General features: G+C 45.7%; 3 protein-coding genes across 4 annotated transcripts; 2 read left to right on the top strand and 1 right to left on the bottom strand.

The window, feature by feature from the left end:
* Nucleotides 1–503: 503 nt before the first annotated feature.
* cxcr2 (chemokine (C-X-C motif) receptor 2) lies at nucleotides 504–2,890 on the top strand. Its single transcript, XM_076048489.1, has one exon. It carries the CDS (start codon nucleotides 616–618, stop codon nucleotides 1,657–1,659), a length of 1,044 nt encoding a protein of 347 aa, XP_075904604.1. The 5' UTR covers nucleotides 504–615; the 3' UTR covers nucleotides 1,660–2,890.
* A 203-nt stretch (nucleotides 2,891–3,093) lies between these two features.
* faima (Fas apoptotic inhibitory molecule a) lies at nucleotides 3,094–6,816 on the top strand. Of its 2 annotated transcripts, none has more exons than XM_076048494.1 (5): nucleotides 3,094–3,210; nucleotides 4,043–4,178; nucleotides 4,288–4,516; nucleotides 5,034–5,083; nucleotides 5,378–6,816. In XM_076048494.1, exons 2-5 carry the CDS (start codon nucleotides 4,065–4,067, stop codon nucleotides 5,525–5,527), a joined length of 543 nt encoding a protein of 180 aa, XP_075904609.1. In that variant the 5' UTR covers nucleotides 3,094–3,210; nucleotides 4,043–4,064; the 3' UTR covers nucleotides 5,528–6,816. The 2 variants fall into 2 exon arrangements, with proteins under 2 accessions (XP_075904609.1, XP_075904607.1); XM_076048492.1 differs by having other exon boundaries at nucleotides 3,207–3,229.
* A 535-nt stretch (nucleotides 6,817–7,351) lies between these two features.
* parp9 (poly(ADP-ribose) polymerase family member 9) lies at nucleotides 7,352–11,810 on the bottom strand. Its single transcript, XM_076048488.1, has 9 exons — nucleotides 11,787–11,810; nucleotides 11,194–11,314; nucleotides 10,204–11,070; nucleotides 9,863–10,072; nucleotides 9,507–9,710; nucleotides 9,251–9,293; nucleotides 8,706–9,178; nucleotides 8,084–8,240; nucleotides 7,352–7,972 (listed from the first exon to the last, which is right to left on the bottom strand). The coding sequence occupies exons 3-9, from the start codon at nucleotides 11,050–11,052 to the stop codon at nucleotides 7,665–7,667; spliced, it is 2,244 nt and encodes a 747-aa protein (XP_075904603.1). The 5' UTR covers nucleotides 11,053–11,070; nucleotides 11,194–11,314; nucleotides 11,787–11,810; the 3' UTR covers nucleotides 7,352–7,664.
* Nucleotides 11,811–11,831: the final 21 nt, after the last annotated feature.

Below are 11,831 nucleotides of genomic sequence, written 5' to 3'. Positions count from 1 at the left end.
CGGGTCACAAAAAGGGAAATGGTGGCCGTGAAAAATGTGCTGAACTTTAACAAGCAAACACACACACTAAAGACCAGACACCAGTCAAGTGTTGCTTAAGCCGTTGCTTAAGACAGATAATATCAACGATTCACGCACTTGGCATGGCATTAGGCAACGTATCGACACACTGCACCACAACCATTGCACAAGATCTATTCTGTTCATAACAACAACCTGTCTGGATGTGTCTCACAGAAAACAGGATGAAGCTGCAGCTCTTGCTATTTGTGCTTTTTGGGCATTTGGAGCCAGCGACTCAACAAGTGATGGAAGACCAGGTAAACCGCTGAGCGATGTGTTTTCCTTGACCTTCGATGCTGCTCAAAGGACAACATGGTTGAACCAACTTTGCTGAACTTTGTTATTCTTCATAATGGGTTCATAGGTTTATAATGAAATGTTGCTAACATTATTATTCGGGACTGAGCCTCAGCGAAGGCCTGCTCTCATTATTATTGCTATATTTCAAGAGAACTTTACTTTGTTGTTTTTTGATATATATACATATATTTGCAATTTTAATCTTAGGCCACTTGTGAGTGCTCTACTCTAAACAAGTTTGCTTTTGTGTAGATGGAATTGGATGGAATTGAAGATCTTTTCAATGCAACATATTCTGGATTCGAGGACACGTCATCCATCCCTTGCAGCGTCAACATCCCCGGATTCAACACCAGGGGCCTGACAGTCACCTACATGCTGGTGTTTGTCCTCGGCATGGTTGGCAACAGCATTGTGGTTTTTGTGGTCTGCTGTATGAAAAAAGGCAGAGGCACCACGGACGTTTACATCATGCACCTGGCACTGGCGGACCTCCTCTTCAGTTTCACCCTTCCCTTCTGGGCCTTCGACGCTCACGCCGGTTGGACCTTTGGCACCGCTCTGTGCAAAATCCTGTCAGCCTTTCAGGAGGCATCGCTGTACAGCAGCGTCTTCCTGTTGGCCTGCATCAGCGTGGACCGTTATCTCGCCATCGTTAAAGCCACAAGTGTCCTGTTGTCCCGTCACCTGCTGGTCAAGGTGCTGTGCAGTGTGGCGTGGCTGGGCTCTGGACTGCTGTGCTTGCCCGCAGTAATGCAGAGACAGAGCATGCACGCTGAAGAACTGGGCCGAACAATTTGCTATGAAAGCGGCGAGCGCTGGCTCGTCGTCTTACTTGTTCTGCGTCACACGTTTGGCTTCTTCCTGCCCTTGGTGGTGATGGCTCTCTGCTACACGTGGACTGTGGTGACGCTGCTTCGTGCACGGAATCAACAAAAGCAGAAGGCCATCCACGTCATTCTGGCGGTGGTGGTAGCGTTTGTCCTCTGCTGGTTGCCGTATAACATCGGTGTGCTTGTGTATTCACTTATACGCGGCCAATGGCTCGAGGTTGAGTCGTGTGAGATGTTGCATGGACTGGAGACGTTTCTAAGCATGACCCAAGTGTTGGCCTTCATTCACTGTGCACTGAATCCAGTCCTGTATGCCTTTGTGGGCCAAAAGTTCCGCAAACAGCTGAGGTTAACTCTCTATGATCATGGCCTCATCAGGAGGAGGCACCAGGGTTCATACAGTAGGGGTTCTGTCAACAGCGGCGGGAGCAGCAGATCCAAAAACACCATGATAGCTTTATAAGTGGCTCCAAAAGGTCTTTATAAGTAACAGGCTTAGGGTAGTAAAAACAAACCATACATTTACATTTAAGATAGCATCACAAAGACATACATAATGTGGGCAATACAACAATTTGTCAAATTGGTCACATGGTTACTGACACTGCATGGCAGTGAGTGTATCTTTATGTGCCACATGAGAGAGGGTATTACCATGCAAACTAGGTGCTCACATGGTTCTCTGCTTCAGCTTTGACTGTAACTCTGCTTTGAGATCTTGCCACAACCCAGATGGATTCACTTTGTGTTCCTCTTTAAAATGTCTTGCTTAGATTCAATTGCTGCCACGCGTTACTTTAGTATCAACAAATACCCAAGTAATTGCTGTAGGCAGAGACGAAACCAACTGTTGCCAAAACCTTAAAAGTATAAATCCAGTCTCCCCGTGAGGGAAACCGCAGCATAACAGAGTGAAAGTCCTGGTGAGAATGCTGCGCCTGTTGACACTGATGATTGTATTTTTGTGACTCCTATGTAGAAACTTTACTGTTGTTTAGCCAATTAACCCAGTTTTCATTAACAGCTGATTATGAGCTGTTGTTGACACCCCCTGAAACAACTACTTAGGATTGCCTCGAATTGACCAGTTTCAGTTGCTCAATGGCCAAGTTTTTGTTAACACACCTTGCAGTGTACTGCAGTATCAGTTATCTGCATTCCCCCAAAAGTGGAAGTGGTGAGAAGTGGCGAAATATTCTTCCACTGTCATTAAGACAACAACCTAGATGTTGGGGCGGGTTGTATTTCAACATTTTCACAACTCTCAGAATGTGTGGGTCTAATTTTGCACAATGTTATCATTGTGTATAATTCATGTTGTCACCACCGCAATTGTAGATATCGCTCTACTGGTTTGAATAATTATTATTATTTCAAAACGAAAACCCACTCTAGAAAAGTGAGTTGTAATGAGATTGACAAGCAATAAATGCTCATTGCCATGCTTCAAGGAAGATTTGGTGTGTGTGTATGTGTGTTTTGTGAGTGGTGTTATTTAAATAATTGAAATAGCTTAACGGAACTTTACACACTCTACTTAGACACGGCTAAACTGATGTGGTTTTGCCCAGAGGGTCAGACTATGTGCGGTTCTATGCTTTTTAAAGCCTATCTCACTGTATGCATACACATGATTATGCAATCAATGGACAGAATCTCTGCAAAGTCTCAAGCAACGTCCACAACGTATAAGAATCTCTGAAGACAAAGCGTCCATACTGATTGTCCCTTGTGGAACGATAGCCCACTATGTGCACATTCTAACTGTAGAGGTTGACTGTGATCAACTACAGCAGGACAAAAGCTTGAGAACTTACTCAACACGTGTGAAAAATCCAAACGCTTTAAGCGATGGGCGGAGCCAAGCATGAACGTAGGCTAACGTCACGTCACCTTAGCAACAGTATAGTCGCTGTCGTTGGTCTGTTGATTGTGCAGGAGGCTAGTGGCGTTAGCTTCACGTTAGCCGAGGGGGGACGTGACCTACCGGCGTGCAGCGGCCGCATCTTCAACTGTGTCGAGGTAATGCCCGAGTTGGGTGAAAATAAGCGGTGTTTGTTTTTTCGACGACTCCCGTGTCAACATATAGTGGCGAAGGAAGAGGGTTACGTTAGCTCACAAAACCGCACTCATGACAGAAAATCTCGCGAGCCACTGAGTTACGCTTCCGTTTCCTTTTCAAGTTAAAATCATAGATTTTTTCCTCGCTCGTAAGAGATGCTCCTAATTATCCCAACGAGAATAAAGGCATTAGTGTATTTACTGGTTAGATTTCCTCGAAGGCCCTTTGTAATTTATGTTTTGTATTTCAGTACTAACACATTTGTTTTCTGTTCAACGTTTGTGACCTCCAACAGAAACATTACGTTTTATCTGGATTTTTTTTTTTTTTAATGAACAAATTAAGTTTCAAATTTGGATGGTTAAATTCAGTCTATCAGTTCAGTTTGCAGTTCTGATCCAGCCAAAAACTCTTCCAGCGTTTTATCGCCAGTCCGCCGTCCTTTTAACTAAGTGTGCTTTTAAGTTGAAAGGTTCGCTCTAGCTTCCCGTACGTTACCTCAAGCCGTGATTCACTCCAGAGCGAATCTGTTTACGTTTGCCTGCGTTGTATTTAATGCAACTCCCAAAAAATATATTAAATGTGACAATATATATAAATATATATTAAGTACCGTACCATTTGTGTTTGAGTCAACTCTCGAGTAATCTGACTCTTTGGTTTTGGATCTCATTTCAACGCATTACTTAATGCATGCGCCGAGACATTAAGCGGACTCGATATTTGTCCTGTCTGTGTTTCTCACACACACACACTAAAAAAAAAAAAAAAAAAAAAAAAAAAGGAAGAAGAAAAAAGAAAGCACAATGTCGACTGATCTCGCCGGCGTGTGGGAGGTGGCGCTGAGCGACGGAGTCCACAGGATAGAGTTCGAACACGGCACGACCACCGGCAAGAGGGTCATCTACGTCGACGGAAAGGTATGGATGATGCGCCACACACACACACACACACACAGGTGACTGGGCAGGATGGGAGGGGCGAACCTGTGTGCTACAACTGCCGCCCACATCTGCTCAATGGCTGCAGGAGATCCTGAGGCGCGACTGGATGTTCAAGCTGGTGGGGAAGGAGGCGTTCACTGTGGGCAAGGCGGACACCAAGGCCACCATCAACATCGACGCCATCAGCGGCTTTGCCTACGAGTACACGCTGGAGATCAACGGCAAGAGTCTGAAGAAGTACATGGAGAACCGGTCCAAGGTGACCAGCACCTGGATCCTCAACCTGGACGGCACCGACTGCAGGATCGTCCTAGGTAAGACTCGCCTTCGCGTCCTCATCCTTGAATTATGAAGGCAGGCTGGTTTTTTGGTTTGCTTTTTGTATGTGCATTGCATGCCCAGGGCTGCTCAGTGACTTGTTTTGCGTCTCGTATCAAAGTCACTCAGTAGGAGGTAGGTGTTCATCGGGCGATTTCTGCCCCCTCGGAGCCAAACACTAATATGATGTTGGAGCTGAGGCTAAGCTCTTAACCTGCTTTGAGAAAGAAGTGCAGCCGCCGTCTTCAGCCACCTCTGTTCTGCCGCGGCCTTGTTAATCCCAGGTCATAGAGTTTTCTGTACTGGCAGCTGCTTGCAGAAAATGAATGTCTCTGTTTATTATTTTACCCACTGTTCTTTACCGTTACAACTTTTATTTACTATTCTGGCTTTTTTTTTTTTGCAAAGTATGCAAAGCATACAGGTTATATGACCTTGTATCAACTGTCATAATACATGTTGTGCACTTTTAACTTGGCTCCTTTTTCTTTCATTTCTGTTTCTGTTTTTCAGAGAAAGACACCATGGATGTTTGGTGCAATGGACAAAATATTGAGACGGCCGTAAGTTACTATTTATGACTCTATCGGTGATGCAGATCTGCTCAGAACAAGCCTTTTAGTATTTCTTCCTCATTGATGCATTTCTGTCTTTTTAATAGAAATGTATTTAATGAATTTAGTTTACAACACAACACGTTTCTCAGGAACACTTCAACAGTCATGTTTTTTAAAAAAAAAACAACAACAAGGTGTTCATTTCAACAATTTAATACACAAGAGAACGGAGAACCATAGCTTGAAGCCTCAAATGGGACAGCTGATGTCTGAGGTGCTATTTCCGGTTTGAACCTGCAGGGGGAGTTTGTGGACGACGGCACGGAAACGCACTTCACACTGGGAGATCACAACTGCTGCGTGAAGGCTGTGAGCAGTGGCAAGAGGCGAGATGGGATCATCCACACGCTGATTGTGGACGGCGCTGAGATCGCGGAGTGCGCAGAGTGATTGTATGAGCACACGCGCCTCACATGTTTGTGTTAGTGTAGAGATCCGGGTAGGAGAAGGTGGAAAAACCCACCGCTGGAATGTCCGTCTCTGAGTTTTCGTGGCCATGCCCTGACAGAATGCTAACTATGTGTTAGTCCTCCACAAATTGCCCAGGAGTTAATTTGGGAAACTTTGAAATGAGCTCTCTTCTGTCTGGGCAGTTTAGGAGGAAGAGTTCTCACCAGCCGTGGATTTATTCGCACTGTGAGAAGGGCAGGTTGTGCCCTTATTATTTTAACGTGATGAGACGCTGCACACCAGACTTTTTATACCCAAGATTATCTTTAGCAAAAAGCAACAGGCCACATTAGAAAAACTCAGCCCTGCACAAACCAGGGATGGAAACTAAAGTTGGTCGGTCCCCAGTGGTACTGATGCAGAGCCGCCTCATCCTGGAGGGTCAAAGGTCACCGCTGGGCCCGACGTCACAGCTGAGTGACAGGTAAAGAGGTGGATTAGAACAAGATGCATATTGTCATTGCTGTTGGCATCATTAATGCTAATACTGACATAATACGAGTCTGATACCTACAAAACACAGGATTGTTTGCACTTGAAAACACTGTCACACTTCTTCTTCTTTTTTTACACTGTGTAGACGCACAATACTGTCTGTACAATTAGTGTACTGACACAAAGAGAAAGACTAAGGGCTGGCCACTGAAATAACTGGTTTCCGCCCCGTTTTCAAAGACTTGATTGCCTGATGTGGGACCAGCAGAAGTGGCCGGAATAATGTACAGCCTAACTCATGGACGATTGTCGGGGGGAAGCCCAAATGAACGGTAAACTGGGTGGTCAAAGTCTGTCAGCATTTCTGGCAACTCTAAAAAAAAAATCCGACTTCTAAATGAAAGGGTCAACACGCTGAAAGATGCTGGACTGAGTCAGAGAAGAAGAAAGGTTATGGTCCCGCTCCAGCTGAGCTCAGTTAGCATTGAGAAGCTAAATGTTTACCTTTACGTGTGGATCCCTGAAGTCAAAAGTGCGACTGCGCAACAGCGACGCAGAGTGTTGGTTGACGTCGGGAGCTCAACCGGCACCGTCTTGAGATCGTCCCATCACCAAAGCAAAGAGCTTGGCCGTCGGTCTCGAACCCAAGTTCGGCTCAAGTGTCATGTGTCAACCGCCGAGTTGATCCACCAGTCGTTTTACTGTATGTACTTGTGGGGCCCTTGATGCCATTGAAACACTGACGCCTGAGGCTGGAGTGTGTAATTGCAGTGACCCCAGTCCACATTTGTATTTCCATCTCACTTCGAGCTCTCTGTCTTGTACTTTGAATATTGTGCAATAGGAAAACCAATGACCAGTGTGAGAGGCGACGATTCAAGTGCAGCTCTTTTTCTTTGCAACGCATTCTTCTGATGTGGAGAAAGGTCTCGGTGTGATGAGCTGCATGATGCTTTAGACTAGTATAAATCTGTCAATACAGTTCCACAAATGGAGAATTGTTTTGTTGGACATAGTGATTATTACACTTTTTAGAGTGTTATGTCATTGACAATCGCCTGTTTATGTTGGTACAATTACTCTGGAGTTTTTACCAGAAATAAAATGTTACAGCAAGCAAAGTTTACCGGAGGTAAACCAGTTTTTCCTCCTCCATGGAGATTTATGTTGTCCTGTCTTTAGTTTTTCGAATCTTGGGCCAGATCATTTTTTAAAGTTGGGGAACAGGTTTGAATTAAATATTTATTGTGTACTGACTGAATTGTGCATTTTCGCAAAAAGCTATTTTCTGTTAGCAATAAAATGTCTACAAATTAAGGTGTTGCACCATTTTCAACGTGAGTTTTATTTTACTGTTAATGACACGGCACCTCTGTAAAGCATCATTTACATGTTGAAGTTTTTGACAGATGAATAATGAGTAAAAAACTAGCAGCTAACAGTTTTTTACATTTTCTACTTTTTTTTCCAACAATAAAAGAAGCGATGAATTAAACTAAAACATTTCATTTGAACCCAGGTATCGATTATTTTTAAGTAATCATTTTACAGTTGTTATATTCATATACTTACTAAGCTAAACAATGTGATCTTACTGCAGTCCTATCCCTCAATCACTGGCAATGTTATTGCTTCCCCTTCTTCAGTGCAGACAACTGCTTTCTTTGCACTGCTTTCTAAGCATCTTACAGATGATGATCTTGGTTGGAAGAGCCTGACGGCTGTTGAATATGACAGAGATGTCAGGGCCTCCGTACACACTGTCGCTACGCTCTGCTGGGTTTGTGTCCAGCACTGGTGGGACGACGAGGCCGCACCGACCAGGTGTGGACTTCCCCGTCAGCACCTCAGCCTCCACGATGTACACATACTCCTGATTGGGAAACTTCCACACCTCTAAGGCTTTCTTCACTGTGCTTGCAAAGTAGATGCCTTCTCCGTATTGTGGGTCTGGAGACAAAAAACAAAAACAAAAGGTTATCTGGAGTAAATTAGCAACCAGTCTTCTAGTCGTACTTCCAATATACAAGGTGCCAGTTTTCTTTAATGCAATAACGGTACCATCAGGCGGAGCGCACTCTGCGTTGAATCCAACTTGACAGACCACATCACAGAAGTGTGCAGGCACGCACTGAAACATTTTCCTGGGGGCCAAGGCGAACTGGTGCTGCAGGTTATCAAAGGACTGCTTCATGGCGGCGTTCCACACTCTCTCCACCTGGAAGAATACAAACATTCCAGGCCAAGAAGGACGGTCGAATCAAGTCACGTGGACAAATACACACTTGTATATACGCAGTTGTTTTTTTTGTGCAGCAGCACCCTCTGCTGGCTGTTGGCAGCATGACAGACGACACTGCTGCACAGCAGTAACGAGACGGTTTTGTCGGTTAGTCGTTTTTTTGGTTTTTCAATTAATAATTCCATACGTGTTGAAAAATAAATGGAGGCCTGAAAGAAACAATTTCACTTGGGCCTAACCATAAACTGGGTGCTTTTTGAAGACAATCAAATGCAAAACCACCACTGGTCAAATGCCAGAACTGACCCTTCTGAGCACAACAGATTTTAATCATTAGAGGTTTTAAAAAAAAAAGTGTGACAACAATAACACAACTTTGTTTCCTAGAAAGACAAGCATGTTATGTCTGCCTTCTACCATGTGTCAGTGGGTTCAATCTACCTTCACTATTTCCTGGCCCATCTGTTGGAGAGCTTTCACTGCATCTGGATAGTCGGGGTTTGAAGGGCTGATTGCTTCTCTCTGGAAGTCGAGCCCCCCGGGCGACACCGAGAGCTGGCGCTTTTCCTGGCTGACAAACTCGTCCACAGCGTTGCAGAGCACGGCCTCCACCTGCAGCGCAGCCACTGCCACTTCATTTGGCAAATTACCCAGCACTGTTATTGTGGCTTGGCCATGGTCAAACGACTCCTCGACGCTGACACCCCTCCTGGCTATTTCGCCTAGCCGCGTCTGTTCTTTCTCTCCGAGGTGCAGGATGAAGTTGTTGCAGACGGACACGCGCTCAGAGGATTTGGAGAGAAGCTGACTGAGCCATCGCTGGGCTTCGTGCTGGGCCTCCTGGGAGGTGCCTGACAGGGTGATGTGTGGGGAGGAATCTGTGCCCCTGCTGTGTTCATCTCGCCGTCCCTGGCCTGGGGGGAGGAGACACATTCACCACCCCATCACAATACTTGGGATCGCAAAAAAAAATAAGAAGTTCTTACGTGGTGCCATTTGTTGGGCTCCACTCATCTCTTCCTCAAAAGCCTAGAAAAACACAAAACACATCAATACACTCGTTTGTCATGTGTGACAGTTGAGAGGGCGAGTGGATTAACGAGTGTGCCAGCACTTCTTACGAGTTCCACAGTTTTTTTAAAAAAACATGTTTTCATGTTTCAATCAAGTTTTATGGTATTCTTGGCTAATAAAGTACTTATGAGTTTTTTTTTTAAAACATTAATTTGTTTAAAATCCAACCTTGAACATGTCCTTCTCAGAAGGGTGAATGACAAAACAAACATCCAGCTTCTTAGGATAGTTTGTCGCAAACTCAGCCACTGCCCTTAACATGTAACTGGCAACATCCCTTTTCCCAAGGCCTTGATTCCCGGTGCCAACTGCCGGAAAAGAGATTGAGTGGTGCGACGCTGAGGCCATTCGCAGGCATTGCAAAACTGCAGTCTTGAGAGTATGCAGCATGAGAGTATGTAGAGACGAGAAGAAGTGGACACAGACAAACGGACAAATCATTCAATTAGGCCAGTGGCAGTTAGAAAGGCAAAGTAGGTTAAAGTAGCTTAACTGATTTATTAAGAACTCCAGTCATACTGTACCTCAACATAGTAGTCCTGACTCACAGGCCAAAGGATGTGATACACCTGCTTGCATTTCAGTTGATAGGCATCAGTGACGATGACATGTTCATCAGGGGAAGCTTTCTGCAGTTGTTTCTCCATTCTAGGTCCTGCCTTCTGCAATATGGCTTTGGAGATGGGACCGGCAGTCCAGTTTTCTCTGGACGTTGAGTTGACAATAACGTCGGTCTGAGGCGGCACAACGGCGACAATGTCAAATCAGGAACAAGACGATAGCTTTTCAAGACACTGCCATTTGCATGAGGAATGTAAGTGAGCATCCGATAGATGGTACACGGTGTGAAGGTGCTGGTCCTTACCTGCTCGTCCTCGATGACACCCCTTTTTACCGTCACACGGACATTTTCAAAGTGGGCGCTGCTCGTTGGTATTTTGGTGCTTGCCTTCATTCTACTTGAAGCGCCCCTGGTGTGCAGGTCCAATTCCTTGCAGGCACGCTCCATTTCTCTGACTGTTGGCTCGTCGATGTTCACCAGCAGGATCTCTTTCAGACCACGTGCGCGGTTGAGAGCTCTAACTATGGTTTCTGCACAATTACGCAATGGAAAGTTGAATATTCCAGAGCTTATAGCAGGGATGGCAACTGTGCGCAGACCATTGTTCTCCACTAAGTCAATGATAGAGCAAACCGTCTGATCCAAGAGGCGTTCAGCACTAGACAGCTCAGTCTGGCAGTATTTATTGCGCACGCGTGGGCCAACAGCGTGAATGATCTTCTTGCACGGTAATAACGACCCCGCGTTCATCATAACTGCGGTGCCTGTGTGCACAACGCCGTACGTTCTGACATGGTCTCTGCTATCACGGTCGATTCGTGCGCCGCCAGCTTTGGACAGGGCCAGGGCAAGGCCACCGATGTGCAAAAGGTTTTCGTTGGCGGCGTTCACGACAACATCGGCGGGGAAGTTGGTGAGATCTGCCTTCCAGACGGAAACCACGACACCCGAGTGCAGGCTCGTCTCGAACCTTCTCTCTGGTCTGACGCTCCGCCGGCTCGGCCGTGCAGCGGCAGCGCCGTCGTCAAAGTCAAAGACGCCCGAAAAGGTGACGTCGCAGTTGTATTTGCTGAGGAGAATGTTCGTCAGGTCATCTTTACTCCTCCTCACGATCTCGAGCGAGGCGCGCGGCACGTGCACTTTGCTGGCCATGGTTCCTGAACGGACAACCTGTGAGGAAGACGACACGAAGCGCGAAGACATTCAGAGGCATTTAGTGGAGTCAAACGACGTTTAAGGTCATTAAAAAAAACAAAAAAAACACCCCCCCACCACCACCACCTCTCTACAAACCTGTTAATCCTCTCGAGGCGCTGCTTTTACTTTCACTTTTGCAGAGGGGTGGAGACTGGTTGGCCACAGGAAAGGTTTCGCCAGCACTACCAAGCTGGTTATGAACCAACGATCTTTGAGCCTGTAATGACGCAGTGCACCTTCACTCACAACTGGACGGCAAAAGTCCAGGTTAATGATCAATAAGATATGAACCGGTCCACGTAGACGCCGGAACAGGGTGCGCAGAAAGCGACGTAGGACACGTTGCAACAAAAATACATAAATAAATAATTAATACCACTTATTACGACTTACCAATACGCAGTTTCGCATTTATCAAAACTGTGTGTCCATCTGTGCTCACCTGGCGCGCACATTAACCAGCAACAACAACAACAACAACAACAAAAAAGACACGCGTGGGTTGGTTTGAAAGAAGGCACAACCAGTAAGGGAGGGGGCGGGGGGGTACAGACACAAACAAACTACAAAAAAAAACAACAACAACAACAACAAAAAAAACGCGCTTCGCACGCGCTTTAAAGTTTCATTTTTTGAAATGTCGAACGCCTTTCGCGCCACGCCGTCGATGTATGAGAGACTTTACTCACCGATGTCGAACACAAATCAAAGTGTGCGGCGTCGTATCAAGAAAA

Source organism: Nelusetta ayraudi, unplaced genomic scaffold, assembly GCF_046127955.1.
Source record: "Nelusetta ayraudi isolate G7.1 ecotype Tasmania unplaced genomic scaffold, CSIRO-AGI_Nayr_v1 ptg000102l, whole genome shotgun sequence".
Classification (NCBI taxonomy): Eukaryota; Metazoa; Chordata; class Actinopteri; order Tetraodontiformes; family Monacanthidae; genus Nelusetta; species Nelusetta ayraudi.
The sequence above is the reverse complement of the archived record's forward strand: the minus strand, read 5'-3'. Positions and strand labels throughout refer to the sequence as shown.

What these genes read in the sequence shown, in the direction of transcription:
- cxcr2 (XM_076048489.1), top strand. Translation starts at nt 616, where the DNA reads ATGGAATTGGATGGAATTGAAGATCTTTTCAATGCAACATATTCTGGA.
- faima (XM_076048492.1), top strand. An exon ending in TCATCTACGTCGACGGAAAG is followed by an intron (nt 4,179 to 4,287) that starts GTATGGATGATG and finishes CAATGGCTGCAG; the next exon opens with GAGATCCTGAGGCGCGACTG. An exon ending in GACAAAATATTGAGACGGCC is followed by an intron (nt 5,084 to 5,377) that starts GTAAGTTACTAT and finishes TTGAACCTGCAG; the next exon opens with GGGGAGTTTGTGGACGACGG.
- parp9 (XM_076048488.1), bottom strand. Translation starts at nt 11,052, where the DNA reads ATGGCCAGCAAAGTGCACGTGCCGCGCGCCTCGCTCGAGATCGTGAGG. An exon ending in GTGTCATCGAGGACGAGCAG is followed by an intron (nt 10,073 to 10,203) that starts GTAAGGACCAGC and finishes GTGCCGCCTCAG; the next exon opens with ACCGACGTTATTGTCAACTC. An exon ending in AGCCCAACAAATGGCACCAC is followed by an intron (nt 9,179 to 9,250) that starts GTAAGAACTTCT and finishes TCCTCCCCCCAG; the next exon opens with GCCAGGGACGGCGAGATGAA.